Raw genomic sequence first — 22,126 nt, 5'->3', positions numbered from 1 at the left:
TTGAATTCCATCACGAATAAATTTCTTTCTGGAAAATTCTGACCAAAATGCCTTTGTACGCTTGTAAACAATTTCATGAGCTGTCACTGGACTTATTTTAACATCTGTCGGACGAGTGGCTTAGAAATGTGAGCAGTCTGTATTTGGTTGCAGTTTTTTCATCTTACCCTTATGCACAATAAAAAGCAAATCGGACGAAGGGACGAATGGGAGCTATATCCAAATCTTAACCGATCTCGATATAATTTGGCAAAGTTATTTCTGAGTTGTATTTGATATATTTCTCAAATATCGTTGTTCCAGAGTACATATTGCGGATACGGAGGACAAAAATAACAAATCGGATGAACAATATATAAGGGAGCTATAGCTATATCCGAACCAATTTCGATCAAATTTAGCATACTTATTTTCAGACCTGACCTGTGTCGTATCTTCAAATTCCATACTATTAATTTTCTACGATCAATATTTTAAATTTTTTAACTGTAATATTGTCGGACACACAATCTGCTGCATTTCCTCGTAGTTTTGCAAATAATTGAATTTTTGTCGCACAGTGTTATTTTTTAATTGCTTCTTACATAGAGAACTGTTTTCTAGAAAATAATAAGTCCCTGTAGAACGTACGTTTTTAATGTTTAAAATTAGTCCTGTAGGTTCGGAATTTTTCTTCAATAATAAATAAAATTAGTCAATTTTTTTTTTTGTTCTTGTCCAACAATTTCCTTTTAAAGTCTGTTGTTTTTTTTTTTTACATTGTTCTTGTTGTGATTGTTAATTATTCAACCTGTAATCTGGGTACTGGAACATTTCAAATTATTTTACGTGGGTTTCTTGGCCCATTCGATATGGTTATGGAGCCTTCATGTAATCTCATCGAACCGCGCTTTGGGTACTTGAAACAATTTTATCTGACGCCACACAGTTGTGTCCATCAATCTTGTATGGGGCTGGAAGGAAGCGAGTAGTTGGTCGGTTGGCTGGCTGACTTGTTACATGGCGGTTACAATTGGCGTTCAATCACAACAATCTCACAATAACAAGTTAAATCTAAACAACCTGGCGATTTAAATGATAGTTAAGTGTCTTTTGACTTGACGAAACCGATTTTAATGATCACTTGGCTTGGTTTGGATGACTGGCTGGCTGGCTGGCTAGCTGGCGACGCCATAAAGGCGCTTAAGCAAAACGCCCACGCTTGCCAGTAATCCTCAAGCATATGCAAGTAAAATCTAAGGCTGGCAATTTTGGATGTGGCCGTAATTTTTGCATGAGTGGCAATCAAACACCCTTGGGTCCACCTCCTAACAGCCAAAAATCAATAACTGGCAATTGTCGACGGATTTGGAACTTTTGTAAATACATTTTAAAAAAATCCACCAAAAAAACTTGTAGCTAATAAAAATTGAGTATTTTTTCAAAAATAATAATAATTTTTTATTAGTATTTTTGAAACCTTTTTTCTAATAGCTTGAGACAATGCACATTGTTTGCCACCACCAACACCACCTCCAACCCATTGGCTAAAGTTAAAAGATTTGCAATGCTGATTGTTCCACCATCACCAGCAGCACAACCATTGTCCCATAAAATATGTTAATTATTGTTGTTGTCATTTTTTTTTTTTGCAAAAAAAAAAAAAAAACATTTTGAAATTATTGTCATTTCAATAAAAATTTAATATTCCATTCATTTCCAACTCTTTTGTATTGAATTAGAAAAATCACGTAATTATCGCGGAGTCTAGATATTTTTAGCTGCTTTTTAATGAAATCGATCGCCAATCGCTGGCATGAATTATGGAAGTCATTACAAAATAATGACATTTCATGTCATTTAATCTATTGTCGTTGTCACGTTTCTTGAGAGCTTTGGAAATTTACATCTTAACGAGACCATAACTGTCATCCATTTCTGGGTAGGTATTGACGGGTGGCGAATTAATTAAGATCAAGAACTGACAACTTGGCTATCTTGACATTTTCGAAGGCTAAGGGTGTTACGAGTGGCGCCAAGACTAGACACAGGGCAAATTTTTATATCATTAATTTTAAGTTGCCTTATCTTGGGGCATTAGCATGTTTTGTAGAACATTTTAAATAAATTTTTTTATTTTTTTTTTTTAATTTCCATTCGTGGGATTTAGAAATGCTTCGAAATTGCACAAGTAAAACACACTACTCAAATTTTTCCGCCCGAATTTTTAAATCCAAAATTGTAAATAGCTTCAGGGCTGATTATAAAATCAGCTGTAAAATCGGATAATATTTATCTTTAAAACTTATTGCAACGGACAACTATAATACACAGTTGGGCGCCAGAAAGAAAAAAAAATATTTAAAATTTTCTTAGAAGTCACAGCTTTTGGGAATCTAAAGTCGAAGGTTTTGTTAGAAAAGTGGTACACACGTTTGGGCGCCAGAATCATATAAATATTTTCAATTAAAATTTCCTTTAAAGTCAACAGTTTTTTGAGAATTGAAAGTCAATAGTTTGGTTAGAAAAAATGCAATGCCTTCAGAACGACACACATTTCCAATAAAAAATCTATTTAGAGTCAAGGCGTTAATTGGAAAAATATTCTATATCAAATTTTACTATGGGTCACCAAAAAATGAAGTCTTTATGCATAATTTATACAAGCGAAATATTCGTTCAAAATAGGTTAACAATTTACAAATAGGGAAGAAATTGATTTGAAAAAATTTTCAATCTGAACCCGAAATTTCAACTAAAACTTGAATTTAGAGCAAATCTGCTAATGGGAAAAATATTTTACATTGAATTTTAACATAATTCTCCTAACAAGGGGATCTGTAGAAAATATATTTACCCACGAAATAGTAATGGGAATTGGATATTTTAAAGGTAATTTTTTTTTAAGCAGATTAAATTTAGTTTTCTAATCAGAACCACCAAAGGCTTCTATTATCATCCATTTTAAGGAAACGGACACATATCTGGCAAACCCAATTATAGCCCGAAATTTGCCGGCTCACTTGTCACAAAAAAAAATAAGAATAATTAATCAAAACTTTGATTTTTTTTTTTTTTGTTTTGCAAAGCAAAGAAAAAAACTCATTAGTTTCATAATAGATCATTTAAAAATTATTATAAATGAACATACGCTTCCGTTTATATAATTGTTATTATTATAATATTTTTTAAAAGTATATGTCGCTATATTTGTCCTCCCCTCTAATTACCCTTATATCGTAACACTCTCTTCCGCACCACCACCTCCACCATCTCTCCTTCATTGTCACCAAATTGGAAATAGCGGCAATTTGAGTCTCTGTTTAATTAACTTGGTTGTCTCGTGATTGTTTTGTTGTTATTTGAATTGTTGTTTTTGTTGTTGTCATTATTGATTGCTTTGATTTTTTTGTTATATTTATTTTATTGATTTATATTTTATTTATGTTTATTTTATGTAATTGGCTGTCTACGACTCTTTGGTGGCGTGGAGAACATGACTTTTTGATTTTTGTGTGTGAATTTCTTTCTTGCGTTTTTTGTAATTGTTGTTCAATTTGTTAAACAAATAAAAATAAAAAAAAAAAAAAATATATTTTTTTTTGATAAAAAAAAATGTACCAAAGGAAAAAAATAAATAAATAAATCAATCAATGAAAACGGAAATAACTTTCGTTTCGATCAATTGACTTGCCAATTAGTATTGATTTCAATTTTTACATTGAACTACACGAAAGCATATTTATTTTTTTGGTTATTTATTTATTTATTTATTTATTTTGTTTTTTCAATATTAAAAATCGACTCCAGAGTCCTGAAAGTACTTAATTCTAAAAAGGAAACAAACAAAAACAAATAAAAAAGCTGTAAATTCAACCGGGTCGAACTTTTAATTCCCTCCACCAATTGGAACAAATTTGCCAATTTTCAAAAAAAAAAGGATAAAAAAAATTAAAATTTAATAAAAACCGTTAAAAATTCTTTTAAAATCGTATATACGACGACGTGGACTTGCATAGGTAACTTTTGTTATAAGCCATTACAATATTCAAATGCGAAACTTGAAATCGGTGGATAATATGGCTAAAAAAATAATCAAAATACGGAATATAGGGTGGCACCTCAGGGGCTATGCCAAAACGTGGACCTACACAGACAATTTTCTGGGATAGGATGTAGTATCCATTACGATCTTCAAATATCAAATTTGAAACATTTCAGATTTTTGTTGTTAGATGACTTATAGTGAAATTTGATGTAGAATATTTTCCTCATTAATACTTTCCCCCTCAATTGTACTTTTATTAGAAATTTTGGAGTTAGCTTGAATATATACAAAAAAAAAAAAAAATCATATATAATATTTACTGCTTTACATAGTCAAATTACCACCGATTTTTCTTAGATATATATCACAGCTACAAAATTTCATTTGTTTGCTGACTCGTAATGAAATTCGATGAAAAATACTTTTCCCATTGACACTTGAAATTTAGTGTAGAATATTTTTCTCCTTTAAAATTTTTCTCTTAATTGAACTTTAATTTGAAATTTTCTGATTATCTTGAAAATGAGTGAAAAATTTAAGAAAAATAACAAAAAAAATATTTTTTTTTTATTATAAAAAAGTCATTTATTGCCACTTTTCCCAGTTATACATAAAGTTTACTATTTTCCTCTGTTCGTAAACTTATGATAAAATTCGACGAAGAACATTTTTCCCATTGACACTTTTCCCCTAATTTTGTTGTTTTATTAGAATTTTTGGGATTAGTTTGACAATATATAAAATATCACCCATAAAATTTCTTGTGCAATGTAGTAATTTTGCCACCGATTTTTTCAGGTACGTATTGTATCTATAAATATAGTCTGTTCGGAAACTTATAGTGAAATTTGATGAAGAACATATTTCTCATTGACAGTTTGGTTCTAAAATGAAAACTGGAACTCGATTTGGGGCCCTGTTCGAAAGGCTATGAAATTAAACCAGAAAAACTTCATAAAGCGATTTCTTGCTATGTATACTGGAATTGCTACTATGATTTCTTTGATATATATTATTCCTACAGATTTCTTTTGTTTGGAGTCTTCACCTGAAATTTGGTGTAGAATATTTTTGCCTTTGATACTTTTGCTCTATTGTGGTGCCCAATCAAAAATTCCTGGCAATTTCTGGGAAGTATCAACTTTGCCCTCAACTTTTCAAGCAATTTGATTTGAAATTCTCGAATTTGGACCCATATTTTCCAGATATATAACATATCTACCGATTTCTTTTTATTGGTGACCTATAGTGAAATTCGACGAAAAATACTTTTTCCATTGACAGCTTTGCTCTAAAATAAAAATTTCAACCCGATTTGGGGCTAGGCCCGGGAAGTAATGAAAGAAAAACTTCAAAAAGCGATTTCTTGCTATATATTCTCGAATTGCCACCACGATTTCTTTAACATATATTATATCCACAGATTTCTTCTGTTCGGAGTCTTCAATTGAAATTTGGTGTAGAATATTTTCACCTTTGACATATTTGCCCTACAATGAAATCTAATCGGAAATTTCCGGTCATTTCGGGAAAGTATCAACTTTTCCGCAACTTTTTAACCAAAAGTTAATTAATATCGAATAGCCAAATTTCCACCGATATTTCTATGATACATATTGTATCTACCGATTTCTTTTCTTCGATGAGATATAGTAAAATTTTATGATGAAGGATTTTCCCATTGAAAGTTTTTTTCCAAAATTAAGTTTTAAATGTACTTTAGAGACCTAGTTGAAATCACTATTAAATGAGCCAAAAATAATAACCTATAATAATATTTCGAGCTATATGCCCAAATTCCTAGCACGATTTCTTTAATATATATCAACCTACAGATTTCTTATGAACGAAGACTTATAATAAAATTTGATATAGAATATTTTCACCTGTAGGCTTTTGCTCTATAGTGGAGCCTTGTCATTAATTTCGGGTCATTTTAAAGAAGTATCCATTTTGACCATAACTTTTCAAGCAAAATATTTTAATTTAAAATACCCAAACCTTGACAGATATTTCTGTGATATATATTATATTTACCGATTTCTTTTCTTTGGTGACCTATATCGGAATTCGGAGCTGAACATTTTTTCTTTTAACACCATGCCATGAAAATAAAGTAGTATATCAATTTTGGGCGAAATTTGAAAAAGTACCAAAAAAAGTCAATTTTCCAAAAAAAAATACATTCTTTTGTTATATAGCTATTTTGTGGACGATTTTTTCTTGATGTATTTTAACCCTACGGCTTTCTCGTGTTCAGTGACCTGTAGTGAAATTGTATACGCAATATTTTCTCCATTGACACTATGGGTCGAAAATGAAAATAAGCCGAATTAGGGCCTAGTTTAGAAACATACTCAAAAATTTATATATTTTCTTAAATATTTACAGGTTTAATTTACGCAGATTGTAAACGATTTTTCCTTGATATATATAAAATTTATGGATTTATTTTCTTTGGAGACTCATAGTGAAATTTGATGTGGAGTATTTTTTCCATTGGTACCGTTTCTCTAAAATGTAATTTTATGGGTGATTTTGGGGTCACATCGAAAAACCCTCTAAATAAAAAATGTGAGTTTTCAGGAATGGTTAATTTTTATATACATATCTCAATTGCTAACGGTATTTAACTAACTAATATTAAAAATATTGATTTCATTTCTTCGGAGACCCCTACTGAAATTTGATGCCCAATATTTTCGCCTTTGGTACCATGGCTCCAAAGTGAAAAATATAGGACTTTTGGGGTCATTTGCGATTATACTTTTAAGTCGTTAGAAACAAACTCCTAAAATATTAAATTGTTCCTGATATCTTTCCGATGTATATTACCTCCTCAGATTTCCCCATTTATAGGGCTTGTAATAAAATGTATTAAAGAACAATTTTTCCTCTTACACTCTACCTCTGCAATGCCATTCTAGAGGAGTTTGGTTTCAAATCAAGGAATTATTCATAAAACCCATACCAATTTGAACATTATAGACCCTGAGCATCATTCATGGGCAAAATCGATCTTTGGAGGCAATATGACTATTTCAGATTCTCTTTACTTCAAATTCCAAAAATCAGCTTGTAGGGTACTTTGGTTTTAGGTTTTGCCCCGCAGCCAATTTTGTTAATGTTTGTCGATTTTTTATTTCACTAAAACATAGTGTCATATTTTCACACGTTTTTTTTTTTTTTTGTATCTCGAACTTCTCATTTCTCTTGGGCTTGTTTAAATTGTGGCGTGTTTCATGGCTTAGCATAGTTTTGGTATGTTTAATCTGCGCCAAAAAATCCCCAGCTTAAACATGTTTTTTTTGTCTCTATCTCTATGACACGAAGGGTCGGCCAGGGGGTTTAGTCTCAAAATTTTTGGCAATTATGTTTCACTTGAGCTATGACTTGAAGTTATTTCTGTTTTTTCTCTCTTTACGTTTTTTATTTATTTTATTGATTATTTTTGTTTGTTTTTTTCTTATGTTTTGTGTGTGTTTTTTTCTTTGAACGAAACTCAATTTCCTCCATTCATTCATGCGACAACACCAACAATCTTCATTGGGTGATTGACAAACATTGAAATCTTATTTAGTTGCGAATTTATGTAAGGAATTGGAAATTTTTTGTAGTCAGTAAAATAAATATTAACAATTGTTGAATTGATTTTCTCTGCTTCTCAGCTTGGTTGTTATGCTTGTTTAAAAAATTCCTCGAATATTTGACTTCCAACGAAAAAAGATAGTGCGCAGGCGCACCAGTTTCCAGTTAAGAGGGTAATGTGCACAAAGTTGGTTACAAGTGTCAGTTACTTTTGTTTTTTTGGTGTCTTGTTGTGGAAAAAATGTTTTCGAAATGACCTGTTGCCAAGTGGGGAGACAATTTTTGGCGTGGAGTTGTTGCTACTGTTCCTGCAAATTATTTACAGTGCCTAGGCACAAGATGGTGATCTGATGATAATAGGAAAGCCTGGGGACTTTAGTGGCTTTATAGAGACTCTGAAAGTTTCAAGAAAAATCTACGTTTATGGGTCCTTTAATAAACCTCAAAATTATCTTAAAAATCTAAGATTGGAGGACTTTAAAGAGGACATGATATACTCTTCAAAAATACATTAAGGGCTTTAAAGGGGCCTTGATATTCTTTAGGAAAAATCCACGTTCATGGGGCCCAAAAAAGGTTGAGCAACTTCTTTAGAAAAATCCAATCTGACGGATCCTTAGGAAGACCATACAAATTTTGAAAATTCCACATTCATGAGACCAGAAGAAGCCTTCATATATTTCTAGAAATCCACTAAAGCCTTGGAAAATTAAAAAAAAAATCCACGTTTAAGGCCTTGAAATATTTTAAAAAAAAATCCACGTTTAAGACTTTGAAATATTTTTAAAAAAATCCACGTTTAAGGAATTGAAATATTTTTAAAAAAATCCACGTTTAAGGCCTAGAAATATTTAAAAAAAAATTCACGTTTAAGGCCTTGAAATATTTAAAAAAAATCCTCGTTTAGAAATAAAGGCCTTGCATTTTTTTAAAAATCCAATTTTAGTGGCCTTGAAATATTAAAAAAACCAAGTTTTAAAAAATCTCCGTCTATAAGACCTTGAAATATTTTTAAAAAAAATCCACGTTTTAAAAAATCCACGTCTATAAATAAGGCCTTGAAATATTTTTAAAAAAATCCACGTTTGAAAAAATCCACGTCTATAAATAAGGCCTTGAAATATTTTTAAAAAAATCCACGTTTTAAAAAATCCACGTCTAGAAGGCCTTGAAATATTTAAAAAAAATCCACGTTTTAAAAAATCCACGTCTATAAATAAGGCCTTGAAATATTTTTAAAAAAATCCACGTTTGAAAAAATCCACGTCTATAAATAAGGCCTTGAAATATTTTAAAAAAAATCCACGTCTATAAATAAGGCCTTGAAATATTTTAAAAAAATCCACGTTTTAAAAAATCCACGTCTATAAATAAGGCCTTGAAATATTTTTAAAAAATCCACGTTTGAAAAAATCCACGTCTATAAATAAGGCCTTGAAATATTTTAAAAAAAATCCACGTTTTAAAAAATCCACGTCTATAAATAAGGCCTTGAAATATTTTAAAAAAATCCACGTTTTAAAAAATCCACGTCTATAAATAAGGCCTTGAAATATTTTTAAAAAAATCCACGTTTGAAAAAATCCACGTCTATAAATAAGGCCTTGAAATATTTTTAAAAAAATCCACGTTTTAAAAAATCCACGTCTATAAATAAGGCCTTGAAATATTTTAAAAAAATCCACGTTTTAAAAAATCCACGTCTATAAATAAGGCCTTGAAATATTTTTAAAAAAATCCACGTTTTAAAAAATCCACGTCTATAAATAAGGCCTTGAAATATTTTTAAAAAATCCACGTTTTAAAAAATCCACGTCTATAAATAAGGCCTTGAAATATTTTTTAAAAAATCCACGTTTTAAAAAATCCACGTCTATAAATAAGGCCTTGAAATATTTTTAAAAAAATCCATGTTTGAAAAAATCCACGTCTATAAATAAGGCCTTGAAATATTTTTTCAAAAATCCACGTTTTGAAGGCCTTTTTCTCGAATATCGGCGGAGGAACTTCAAATTTCTCTCAGTGTGGCAACATTATTATGCGACAAAAAGCTCACACGCAATTTTAGTTAGGCTGCATAATGGAATTGATTTGCGGTAGCCCATATCATGGGCTTTTCCAAGGCAGTTCGCCACATAAACTTGCCAATTGACATCATAACGCCACCATCCTCTGACTTCACAATCAAAAGATGGATAGGGGGAGAAGAGTATCGAAACACTTGTTACGTTTTAATTTTTTGACAAACCATTTAAAACAAAAAATAAAAAACTTGTTCGACATAAAAAATAGGTCATGGTGCAAGTGTTTACATGGAATGTTCAAACAGATGAACATGTTGCACCGAACAGAGTGACAGTCATGCTCGCTCACCTATGCAGATCATTTAAATGTGTGTTCTTATGGCAATTAGGCAAATGATTTGCAATTGAAATGTAAAGCAAGCGAGAGTAGCTAGAAATGTGTGTAAAGAACAGAAGAAGAGGAAGTGCGGAACATGGGGCGTGGTTCTATAGGGGAAAGGGGGGAGGGACCTTATAACCCCCTCAAAAACTCAGTTTTTGTATAACTGTCTTATAAAATTAGCAAATTTTGCTAAGAGGAACCCCCTTTGAAATTTCAATTTTCCCACGTCCCTGGCCCGGACATGGGGCGTGGTTTCAAAGGGGGGAGGGACCTTATAACCCCCTAAAAATTCAGTTTTTGTATGAATGTCATATAAATTTAACAAATTTTGCTAAGAGGAGCCCCCTTTGAAATTTTCAGTTTTCCCACGTCCCTGGCCCGAACACAATTCGAAACGCCACACGAATCTTGCAGAAAGGAAATTAACCAACAAAATTGATGAAAAGTGCAATAAATATTGACATATGTCTGCTTTGGCGGTGTTTTTCTTTTGAAACAACGCGCATGCGGCTTACCGCTCAGAACTAAGACAAAGTGGAACAGCAAAATTTGCCAAAACCAAAAAATCGAAATTAAAACAGTTACTCTTTGAAGCGCGTGCCTTCTGGCTATTTATTATGGCAAAAATTCAACTCAAATCAATCTTAACTCTGAAATCCGCCAAATAAACAATTCTCTTAACTGAATTAAACAATTCCTGCCTTCCGAACCGAAATGAAAACATTGTGCTATCAAACGGTGTTGGAACGGCCAGTCAGTCACAAAGTATAGACCATGACAGCCTGGCCAGATCAGGTTGGCTGGTCCATATGGGCGTCTATTTGGTTGGCAATATTTTTGGGCGTACATATTTTGCCATTGATTGAATGTGGTGGCGACTTTGTGGTGCAACGGCTGCTACTTGCCACAACACATGGACACAGACACACACAGGTACACATATGTTCTCTGGCCATTTACTAGCAGTGATTTCATTAGAATTTTGCTGGCCAAACCGATACTTTGGAGATCATGAGAGTATTTCATTATCTTGACACAATCACTTGTTTTGAATATGTGGGCATATCTGACCGGTTGACTGGCTGTTGCTCGCACCGATCTATAGTGGATTTACATTGAAATGACACTCGAGACAGTAGTGACAAGAAATATACACGATAAGGTCTTTGGAGCATTTTCTCGGAATTGGGGAGATATAAATTTTTATACCCTCCATCATAGTATGGAGGGTATATTAAGTTTGTCATTCCCTTTGTAACCTAGCATCCGAACGAATTAAAGTAGATTGATAAAAAATTTTCTGAAATATCTGCAGGACTTTTGGTATTGAAAATGGGCCAATGTAGGTCCACGTTTTGGTATAGCCCCCATATAAGGGTACCTCCCGATATTCGGTATTTTGACGATTTTAGCGACATTATTTACCGGAATTGTTTCAAATGTGGTATTTAAAGTTCGTAATAGATACTACAGCCTTTGACAAAAAATTGTTTGTGAAGGTTCAAGTCTTCGTATAGCCCCCATATAACAGTACCTTCCGATATTCGGTTTTTTGATGATTTTAGCGACATTATTCACCGGAATTGTTTCAAATTTGGTATTTGATGTTCGTAATGGATACTACAGCCTAAGACAGAAAATTATTTGTGCATGTCCACGTTTTCATATAGCCCCCATATAACGGTACCTCCCGATATTCAGTATTTTGATGATTTTAGAGGCATTATTCACCGAAATTGTTTCAAATTTGGTATTTGAAATTCGCAACGAATGCTACAGCCTATGACAGAAAATTGTCTGTGCAGGTCCACGTCTTGGTATTGTCCCCATATAACGGTACCTCCCGATATTCGGTATTTTGGCGATTTTAGCTACATTATTCCCCGATTTTTTTCAAGTTTCGCATTTGAATGTTGTAATTGCTTATGATAAATGTTGCCTATGCAGGTCCACGTCTTCATATAGACCATAGGATAACGGCTATATTCGATATTTTTAAGATTTTAACAGAATTTTTTACGGATATTAGTATTACTGTTATTTTTATTTTATTTTTTGAGAATTGCCAAATTCTTTTCAAATGCTGGAGGGTATTAAAATTTTGGTCCGGCCTGAACTTACAGCTTTTTTATTTGTTTTTATTAAAAAAATTATTTTCTTCCTAACTTAAACAAATCCTTTTTGGCCATATTTCTTTTTTTTTTTTTTTTTTTTTTTTGAACCACTGTCCCCTTTTGTAAACTTTTTCCATTGATTGCTGTAAGTCAATGGCTGCTTTTTTCCTCTGATGCCATTGTGGGTTTTATGAAAAATTGTTTTTCATGTATCTCTACCAATTTTATTTTTCTGCTTTTTTGCATTCATGAGTGTTTTTTTTCGGTTTGTTGTAATAGAAAAAATCTCTGTTTTTTGTTGTCTTTGTCCTACCACAATTTGTTAGCTTCTAAACTGATCGCTCACGAACTATGCTGTAAGTGTGTGTGTGTGTTAGAGTGAGTTATGTACATATGTTTTGTTGTCTTTATTTTGGAGCTGTGTTTCGCCTAACAATTTTATTTGATTGTCGGCGTTTTGATGGGCGTTTAATGTACCTGTTTACCTTGCAGTTCAATGAACGAACTTTTTTTGCTTGGGTGTAACTGCATTGCGGTGAGAAGAATTTGTAGAGGTGTTGAGTTGTGATTTTGGGGAGTTCTTTGGTTTTTTTTCTTTATTTTTTGGAATGATAGGTAATAGAATGGTTATTGTGAGGTTCGAGGATCGTAGATAAAATATACTTTGTTTCAAATTCGAGGTCCTTTTAAGATATTTATATATATATATTCAGTTTTGGAGATCTGATTGATCCTTCTGAAATATTATTAAACATTTGGCTTCAGTGATCCTTTTAAAAATATTTCTGAAAAATATAAAATGGAAAAATATTTTTCCATTTTTTCAGTATCGAAGGCCCGATTTTCCTTCTGAAATATCCTCAATGGCCCTTTTATTATTTTATTTCTGAAAAATCCAGTATTGATTATTTTTTTTTTCAAAATCTTGATTCCTGTTTGAAGGCTTTCTTTTTCCTTTAAAACAATATTGCCAATATTCGAGACCTGAAAGCATGCTTTCCTTCTAAAATATTCTTGAAAATCCAGACATAAAAGTCAGCTTGGCCGTTTTAAATATTCCCAATAATCCAGGCTTGAAGGTCTTCTTGGTCATTTAATTTTTTTTTTTTTTTTTTGAAAACCTATGATTGAAAGCAATCTTTGACCTCCAAAAAATTTCCTCAAAATGTCAGGCTTGAAGGCCTGCTCTATCCTTGTAAGGTTAAAATTCTGCTTGATATTTGAAAACATGATTTGTTCTCCCAAAAATAATCCAGGATTGAAAAATCTTTCCAAAAATACTATCCAAATCGAGGCTTGAAGGCCTAATAATCGCTTTTTAAATATCATTAAAAATATATGCTTTAAAGTCGGCTTAGTCCCTTTAAAATATTTTTCAAAATCCTGGCCTGAAGGATTGCTAAGTCCAGCTCTGAGACCCTTCTAAATTTTTTTTTCAAAAAAATCTACCTCATTCTTTGGTTTCTCTAAAAATATTTTCAAATTCCTGGATTTAGGGCCAGGAGAGCCCTTTTAAAATAATCTGTAAATCCAATAATCCCAATCCTTGCTTGGAAGGCTCCTCTAAATATTTGCCTAAAAATCTCAAAAAAAGGCCTCCGTTGTTCATCTAAAATTTTTGTAAAATTAAGGCTAGAGGCTTCAATGGTCCCTTAAAAAAATTGTTTAAAAATCCTTGAAAGGAGAACTCTGTGGTTCTTCTAACAATAGGTTTAAAAAGTCACGATTAGAGGCCTCAGTTGCTCATGTGGAAATTTATTAGAAAATTCCACCCTTATGAAAAAAAGAAAATTTGAGGTCTCTGTGAAAAAAGGAATCAAGGATTGGAGGCCTCTTTGGCACTTTAAGAAATCCACGCTTGGAGGCATCTGTGACCTTTACATAAATTCAATTCCGGAGGCCCCATAAAAATCTAGCCTTGGTGGCCTCTTTGGTTCTTTAATAGAACCAGGCATGTAGGCCTCTTTGATCCTTCAAAATATCCAAGCTTGGACGCTTCTTTGGTCCTTTAAAAAATCCACGAAAGAAGGTCTCGTTGATCTTTAGAGATATTCAATCCTGGATGTCTCTTTGGTCCCTAAAAACCCCCACTCTTAGATGTCTCTTTGGCCCTTAAAAAACCCCACCCTTGGGAGTTCCTTTTGGTCCTTTAAAGCTTGGATGACTATTTAGTCCTTTAAAAAAATCCAAGCTTGGAGGTATCTTTGGTTCTTAAAAAAAATCCTTAAAAAATTCAGGTTTGGAGGCCTTTTTGGCTCTTTAAAAAATCAAATCTTGGGGGTCTTTGGTCTTATAAAAAATCCATGTTGGAGGTCTTTTTAGTTCTTTAGTTAAAAAAAGCTTTGGAGGCCTTTCTGGTTCTTAAAAAAATTTAAGCATGGATTCCTCTTTGGTCCTTAAAATATCTACGCAGGTAAGCCACCTTTTACAAATTCACGCTTGGAGGTCTCTTTGGTCCTTAAAAAATCCATGTTTGGAAGCCTCTTTGGTCCTCTTAAAATCCTCGCTTAAGGCCTTCTTTGGTCTTTAGAAAAATGGCATCTAGAGGCCTTTTTGGTCTTCAATCCTGAAGGTTCCTTTGATCCTTTAAAAATCCAAGCTTGGAGGCCTTTTTGGCACTTTAACAATCCAAGTTTGGAAGCCTCTTTGGTCCTCTTAAAATCCTCGCTTCAGGCCCTCTTTGATCTTTAGATAAATTGAATCTGGAGGCCTCTTTGATGATTGGAGAAATTCAATCCTGGAGGCACATTTGGTCCTTTAATAAATCTAAACCTGGAGGCCTCTTTGGTTCTTAAAAATAAGAAGGGCTTGGAAACCTCTTTGGTCATTTTAAGAAATTGGCGCTTGGAGGCCTCTTTGGTCCTTTAAAAAAATGCAAGTTTGGATGCCTCTTGGATGATCCTGCAGAGAATTTGTCTCAAAAATTCAAGTTTTGAAGTTGGAAGGACCCTTTTAATTTTTTTAATGGTTTCGAAGTGGTTCGGAGTTTGAATTGGTCTACCAAAAATTAAAAAAAAATCCCTTGCTCAGAAATTGGATACAAAAATCGTTCGAAAATACACGGATCGTTTAAAAATTAGTGTAAAAATCCACGCTCGACGTTCGAATGGTCCTCCTAAAAATTTATTTTTTTTAAGATATGTGGTCTGTTGATGAAATAAAATTAAAAACATTTGTTTTTTAAACTTGTCATCACCGCGCTATGGCCACAACCTCTTTAGAACGCCTCCGGTTCTAATTTTTATAGATAATAATTTTATTATTATTACTTTTTTTAATTTCCCACCAGTCATCGTTTTTAATAATTCCAGTTTACATTTAAATAAATTCACATTATCTCGAAAGATTTCTCAGCTTAGTTATTAACACATAAAGAATTTAGTTCGCTGTTTTTGTTTTTTAATAAATAGTTTCTAATTTATTATTTTACGCCCATTACAGAGATACCTTGTATCGCATGTCCTTCGATTTGGAAGTGCTGGAGCGGGCCGATTGGGGTGCGACGCCAACCCAGATTTCCATGTGCCAGGCAAAAGGCCAATCGGAGCAAGTGTGTCGCAACTATGTGCGCGTACTGCAGCCGTACGGTGGGAATCTGTTGTACGCGTGTGGGACGAGTGCCTTCTATCCGAATTGTACATGGCGCCAGGTAAGTCAGAGCAACAAAACGGACAACAATCTTTCACAACATGCAGCAAGTTGTTGAGTTGTGTTGGACGAACAGGCGAGCGAGCGAGTGAGTGAACGAGCGAACGACTAAACTAATGTTAGATCGATTTATTCCAAGCGTTCGCTTGGTCGGTCGCCTGTCTGTCCATCCACCCATCCATGGACTGACTTGACTGACTCTTGGGTAGTTGGCTGTTGGCATAACAAGACAAAGATTTTGCAATTAAAAACAACTTGTTTCGCCAACTAACAACCGACCAACGAATCAACCAACCAACCAACAATCCAAATAAGACAACGACACAAAATTTTAATATCTGTGATTTCTTTGTTTGGACCACAATTCCTATTCTTAAAATGTCTCTTCTCCCTCTCCTTGCAGATGGAAAATCTAACGGTCACCGGTTATGACAACGGTGTGGGAAAATGCCCCTTCAATCCGAAATCAAACATCACAAGTCTCATGACAGACAATGGAAAAATGTTTGTGGGCACTGCCACAGATTTTTCGGGTGGCGATGGCGCCATTTTAAAATCGGAGGTGCTGCCGAATGCGGTAGGTGTTACAAATGGTGAATGGCATGTCTGGTGTCCAGAAATTAAAATTTGTTTCTTTTTTTTAATAGCCCAACTACAACAAAGTGATACGCACCAAACAGTACAACAACAATTGGCTAAATAATCCCCAGTTTGTGGGTAGTTTTGAGGCCGGAGATTTTGTGTATTTTCTGTTCCGAGAACCGGCCATGGAGTACATCAATTGTGGAAAGGTAAGGAAATCGTTATATCCCAGAGATAAGAAACTTTAATATCCTCTTCGACGAAAATGGGTCTCTGAAATCAACTTAAATACACCAAACAGTCCTTAGTATTCAAAATTGAAAAATTTTAAAATTAAAAATTCACTTCCAGAGAGCCTTTAAATTATCATAAAATTCATCGCCTACATGTCCCAGAAACACCCTCAAAAAATTCCTTAAAAATATCTTAAAACTTCTTGAAATTCCAAGTCTAGATGTCCCAAAAAATAATAAAAATAAGTTGCTCTTATTTTTGCTCTTTAAAATAAGTTGCTCTTATTCCTGAAAATCTCTTCAAAATTTACGTTTAGAGGTCGTTGATGTCTTCTTATAAATTTGAGTCAAAATGTCCTTGAGACCTACGTTTAAATCCACATCTAGAGGCCCTTGCCCCTTCCAATAAATATCCAAAGGCCACAAAAAGCCATATACATATGTCATTAAACTCTCTTAAAATTTCTCACCTAGATATCCTATACGTATCCTTTAAAATCAGGTGCAGGTGTTCCTGAAAATCTCTTCAAAATTCACGTCTAGAGGTCGTTGCTATCTGCTTAAAAATCTAATTCAAAGTCCTTGAAATCCACATCCAGGGGTCCCTCTTAAAATTCATCGCCTAGATACCCAAAAATTAGGTCAGGTGATTTTCTAGAAGACATTGAAATGCTTTCCACGTCTAGAGGGCGTTGAAATCCTTTTAAAAATCCATGTCTAGAGCTTCTGAAATCCCCTTAAAAGTATCACATAGAAAGGTCCGTAAAAACCTCTTTAAATCCCAGTTGAAAGGTCAAACGCTCTTCTTAAAAGTTCAAATCTAAAGGTCCTTGAATATTCAAATCCCAAGATTATTGAAATCCCCTTAAGAGCCCTCTTCAAAAGACTTTTGAAATCCTCTCAACCGCTCATATCTAGAGGTTATTACAATCTTTTAATCCTTTAAATCTACCAAATCTTTTTCCAAATCGACATGTAGAGGTCGTTGAAACAGTTTCATGTTCATATCCTCAAAATCTTATAAAAATCATAAAAATCCACATTTAGAGGTGACCGCTTTGGTCCTTAAAAAAATTGGAGGCCACTTTGGTCCTTTTTTGCTCTCACGCTGGTGCCTCTTTGGTACTTTTTTGCCCCCCTTTGGCCTTTAAAAAATTCAAGGTTGGTGGCCCTTTGTCTTTAAAAAACACCCTTGAAGGCTTTATTAGTCTTTGAACAATGGAAGCCTGGAGGACGCTTTGGATCTTTTTAAAAATCCAAGCTATGAATCCTTTTTGGTCCTTGAAAAAATCCGCACTTGGACGTGGGAGGACCTGTACAGAATATGTATCAACAATTCACGTCTGGAGTTTGGAAAGATCAAAATCTGAACTGACCTTTAAAAAGTAAAAAAAAAAACAGTTTAGAAATTGTCTCGTCATCTATTGATTCCTGAAATCCTCCCAAAACCATACGTCAAAGGTTTCTAGAAATCATTTTTGAAGACCACGTTAAACATTTTTAAAACCAGATCTAGTGGTCGATGAAACTTTTAAAAACGCAAGTCTAGGGTGCCTAATATATTTAAAAATTCCTCCATCTAGGGACCATATAATATAAAAAATTCCAAGCCTAGGAGGCATGCAATATAAGAAAATATTTTTAAAAAATCCACGTCCAGAGGGCAATAAAATATTTTAAAAAATCCACGTCCAGAGGGCAATAAAATATTTTAAAAAATCCACGTCCAGAGGGCAATAAAATATTTTAAAAATCCACGTCCAGAGGGCAATAAAATATTTTTAAAAAATCCACGCCTAGTAGGCATACAATATAAGAAAATATTTTTAAAAAATCCACGTCCAGAGGGCCATAAAATATTTTTAAAAAATCCACGTCCAGAGGGCCATAAAATATTTTTAAAAAATCCACGTCCAGAGGGCCATAAAATATTTTTAAAAAATCCACGTCCAGAGGGCCATAAAATATTTTTAAAAAATCCACGTCCAGAGGGCCATAAAATATTTTTTAAAAAATCCACGTCCAGAGGGCCATAAAATATTTTTAAAAAATCCACGTCCATAGGACAATAAAATATTTTTAAAAAATCCACGTCCAGAGGGCCATAAAATATTATTAAAAACCCATGTCCAGGGGGCCACAAAATATTTTTAAAAAATCCACGTCCAGAGGGCAATAAAATATTTTTAAAAAATCCACGTCCAGAGGGCAATAAAATATTTTTAAAAATTCACGTCCAGGGGGACATAAAATATTTTTAAAAATCCACGTCCAGGGGGACACAAAATATTTTTAAAAAATCCACGTCCAGAGGGCAATAAAATATTTTTAAAAAATCCACGTCCAGAGGGCAATAAAATATTTTTAAAAAATCCACGTCCAGAGGGCAATAAAATATTTTTAAAAAATCCACGTCCAGAGGGCAATAAAATATTTTTAAAAAATCCACGTCCAGAGGGCAATAAAATATTTTTAAAAAATCCACGCCTAGTAGGCATACAATATAAGAAAATATTTTTAAAAAATCCACGTCCAGAGGGCCATAAAATATTTTTAAAAAATTCACGTCCAGAGGGCCATAAAATATTTTTAAAAAATCCACGTCCAGAGTGCCATAAAATATTTTTAAAAAATCCACGTCCAGAGGGCCATAAAATATTTTTTAAAAAATCCACGTCCAGAGGGCCATAAAATATTTTTAAAAAATCCACGTCCATAGGACAATAAAATATTTTTAAAAAATCCACGTCCAGAGGGCCATAAAATATTATTAAAAACCCATGTCCAGGGGGCCACAAAATATTTTTAAAAAATCCACGTCCAGAGGGCAATAAAATATTTTTAAAAAATCTACGTCCAGAGGGTCATAAAATATGTTTAAAAAATCTACGTCCAGAGGGTCATAAAATATTTTTAAAAACTCCACGTCCAGGGGGGCATACAATTTTTTTTAAAAAATCGACGTCCAGAGGGCAATAAAATATTTTTAAAAAATCCACGTCCAGAGGGCAATAAAATATTTTTAAAAAATCCACGTCCAGAGGGCAATAAAATATTTTAAAAATTCACGCCCAGAGGTCCATAAAATATTTTAAAAATCCACGTTTAGGGGTGCCACTAAATATTTAAAAATAACGTTTAGAGGTGCCTTAGAATATTTAAAAAATCCACATCTAGGGGACATACAAATTTTAAAAAATCAACGTCTAGGTGACCACGAATAGGGGGGGACGTAAAAAGATTGGCCAAGTAATATTAAAATCCTCATATAGAGGGCGTGGAAAACTAAATAATCTACGATGAAAGGATTAACAAATAAAATATCCACGTTTAGTGGGGATGGAAAAAAATCACTTCTAGATGGCGTTGCATTAATATTAAAATATCCTCGTTTGTATGACATCTAAGCTAGCCATACAAATATTTTTCTGGGGTCCACGTTTTTTATAATTTCTCTCTCTCCCATTTTCAGGCCATCTATTCCCGCATTGCCCGTGTGTGCAAAAACGATCCTGGTGGTGATCAAATTCTGCGCGACAATTGGACATCCTTCCTCAAGGCCCGTCTGAACTGCTCTCTGCCCGGAGAATATCCCTTCTATTTTGATGAAATACAGGATATGGTGTATTCCTATGAAGAGGATGTGCTCTATGCCACCTTTACCACGCCAGAGTAAGTCTTCATCGGCCTATTTCCAAAAATAAAAAATAATATATTTTTCTCTCTTTTTCCCCCATTAGAAACAGCATTCATGGCTCGGCGGTGTGTGCCTTTAATCTGAGCGACATCAACGAAGCCTTTGATGGCCCCTTCAAGCATCAGGAGCACAGTGACAGCCCGTGGCGTGTGGTCCATTCCCAGCATAATAGTCAATTTAAATGTCACACCCCAACGGCCAGCAGCCGATCGCATGCCCATCTGCTGGAATCTTCCAAATATCAGCTAATGGATCGTGCCGTACAACCCATTACCCAGACTCCCCTCTACCATGCCAAATTGGAACGCTTCTCACACATTGCCCTGGATACCGTTGAAACAAAGTCGGGGAAAATCAATGTACTGTTCGTGAATTCCGATCGCAATGTCATCAAAAAGCTGTCGCTCAGATATGCAGTCGATGATGAAACGCCGGTGCAAACCTGCCTCGTGGAAATGTGGAATACCGAAGATGTGCCGATTTTGAATATGAAATATTTGAGGGTCACCGATTCGTTGTATGTGGGTTCGGAGAACTCATTGACCCGCATACCAGCCCAACACTGTAGCCGTCATGTCTCGAGGATATCCTGCCTGAATGCCATGGATCCGTATTGTGGCTGGAATGAGTTGGTCGACAAATGTACGCCGCAATATTTGAGAGAACAAATGACCAAATATTGGCTGCAGGCTGACGACTTTAGCTGCCCTGTTTTGACCTCACCCATAGATGGCGCCTGGTCTTCCTGGTCCAATTGGTATAAGTGTTCCAAAAATGGCAATGATGATGGCGACTGCCTTTGTCGATCTCGTACCTGTAACAATCCCAGTCCCCGAAATGGTGGCAAAGATTGTGAGGGCATAACCACAGAGGTGACAAATTGCACGGTGCATGGCGGCTGGACGGAATGGTCTGCCTGGTCGGCTTGCTCTCAGACCTGTGGCATGGCTGTGAAGACTAGGCGCAGGACCTGCAGCAATCCCAAGCCGGCATTTGGTGGTCGCACTTGTGTCGGTTCGGAAAGGGCAGAAATGTATTGTACCAACCTACCGCCCTGTCCCCTGCCTAAGCCGGCCAGTGTTGATGGCGGTTGGGGTCCCTGGGGAGAGTGGAGTGAATGCAGCCATTTGTGTGGAGGCGGTTTTCGTATTCGTCGCCGTGAATGCAATGATCCTAAGCCACAAAATGGTGGCATGGAGTGCCCTGGCTGCAACATAGACTATGAGGACTGCAACATGCAGTCATGTCCGGAGGTAAAGAAACTCAGCGGTTGGACTCCTTGGTTGATACAACAAAATCGCACCGATGAGGCGGAGGGTGTAACGGTACTCACCGAAAAACGTTTCCGTTTCGTTTGTCGTGCCACCACCTCGGATGTCTCGTCGATGCACATCGGCGTGGCCAAGACAGAGAATCGCATATGTCGTGATGGCGTCTGTCAACGACTGGGTGAAGCCAATTCTTCCGATGAGCCGGAATATGGCGAATGGGGTCCATGTAATGTCACCTGTGGCGGTGGGGTGCAACATCGTCACTCGGAATTCTCCGGCAAACATCGGGGCAAACACACCCATAGTAGAGCCTGTAATATGCATCCTTGTCCCGAACCGCCGGCTGTCGGGTTTAATGAAGTCGTCGCTGCCCATGAATGGAGTTGCTGGACCGATTGGTCACCGTGCTCGGTAACCTGTGGTGTGGGCATTAAACGGCGCACCCGTAAATGTTTGGGAGGTCATGACAAGCTGTGTCACGGACGGGCCATTGATGAGGAAAAATGTGAAATGAAACCATGTGAAGGTAAGGGTGGAGACCATAATTGAAAGGAGTTCTG

At 34.9% G+C, this 22,126-nt stretch overlaps 1 protein-coding gene across 2 annotated transcripts in view; it reads left to right on the top strand.

Annotated features, from left to right (window-relative positions):
- The window catches only part of LOC101901794 (semaphorin-5A), a 70,173-nt gene that overhangs the window by 45,606 nt on the left and 2,441 nt on the right, over positions 1–22,126 (top strand). For both annotated transcript variants that reach the window (XM_059129171.1, XM_011293119.3), the window contains exons 4-8: positions 15,577–15,784; positions 16,187–16,360; positions 16,431–16,574; positions 20,071–20,270; positions 20,339–22,092. In XM_059129171.1, coding sequence (XP_058985154.1) covers positions 15,577–15,784; positions 16,187–16,360; positions 16,431–16,574; positions 20,071–20,270; positions 20,339–22,092 — 2,480 coding nt within the window. The remainder of the gene's footprint in view (positions 1–15,576; positions 15,785–16,186; positions 16,361–16,430; positions 16,575–20,070; positions 20,271–20,338; positions 22,093–22,126) is intronic.

This window comes from Musca domestica, unplaced genomic scaffold (genome assembly GCF_030504385.1).
Source record: "Musca domestica strain aabys unplaced genomic scaffold, Musca_domestica.polishedcontigs.V.1.1 6, whole genome shotgun sequence".
Taxonomy (NCBI): Eukaryota; Metazoa; Arthropoda; class Insecta; order Diptera; family Muscidae; genus Musca; species Musca domestica.
Note: the sequence above shows the minus strand (reverse complement) of the source record. Positions and strands in the feature narration are given on the sequence as shown.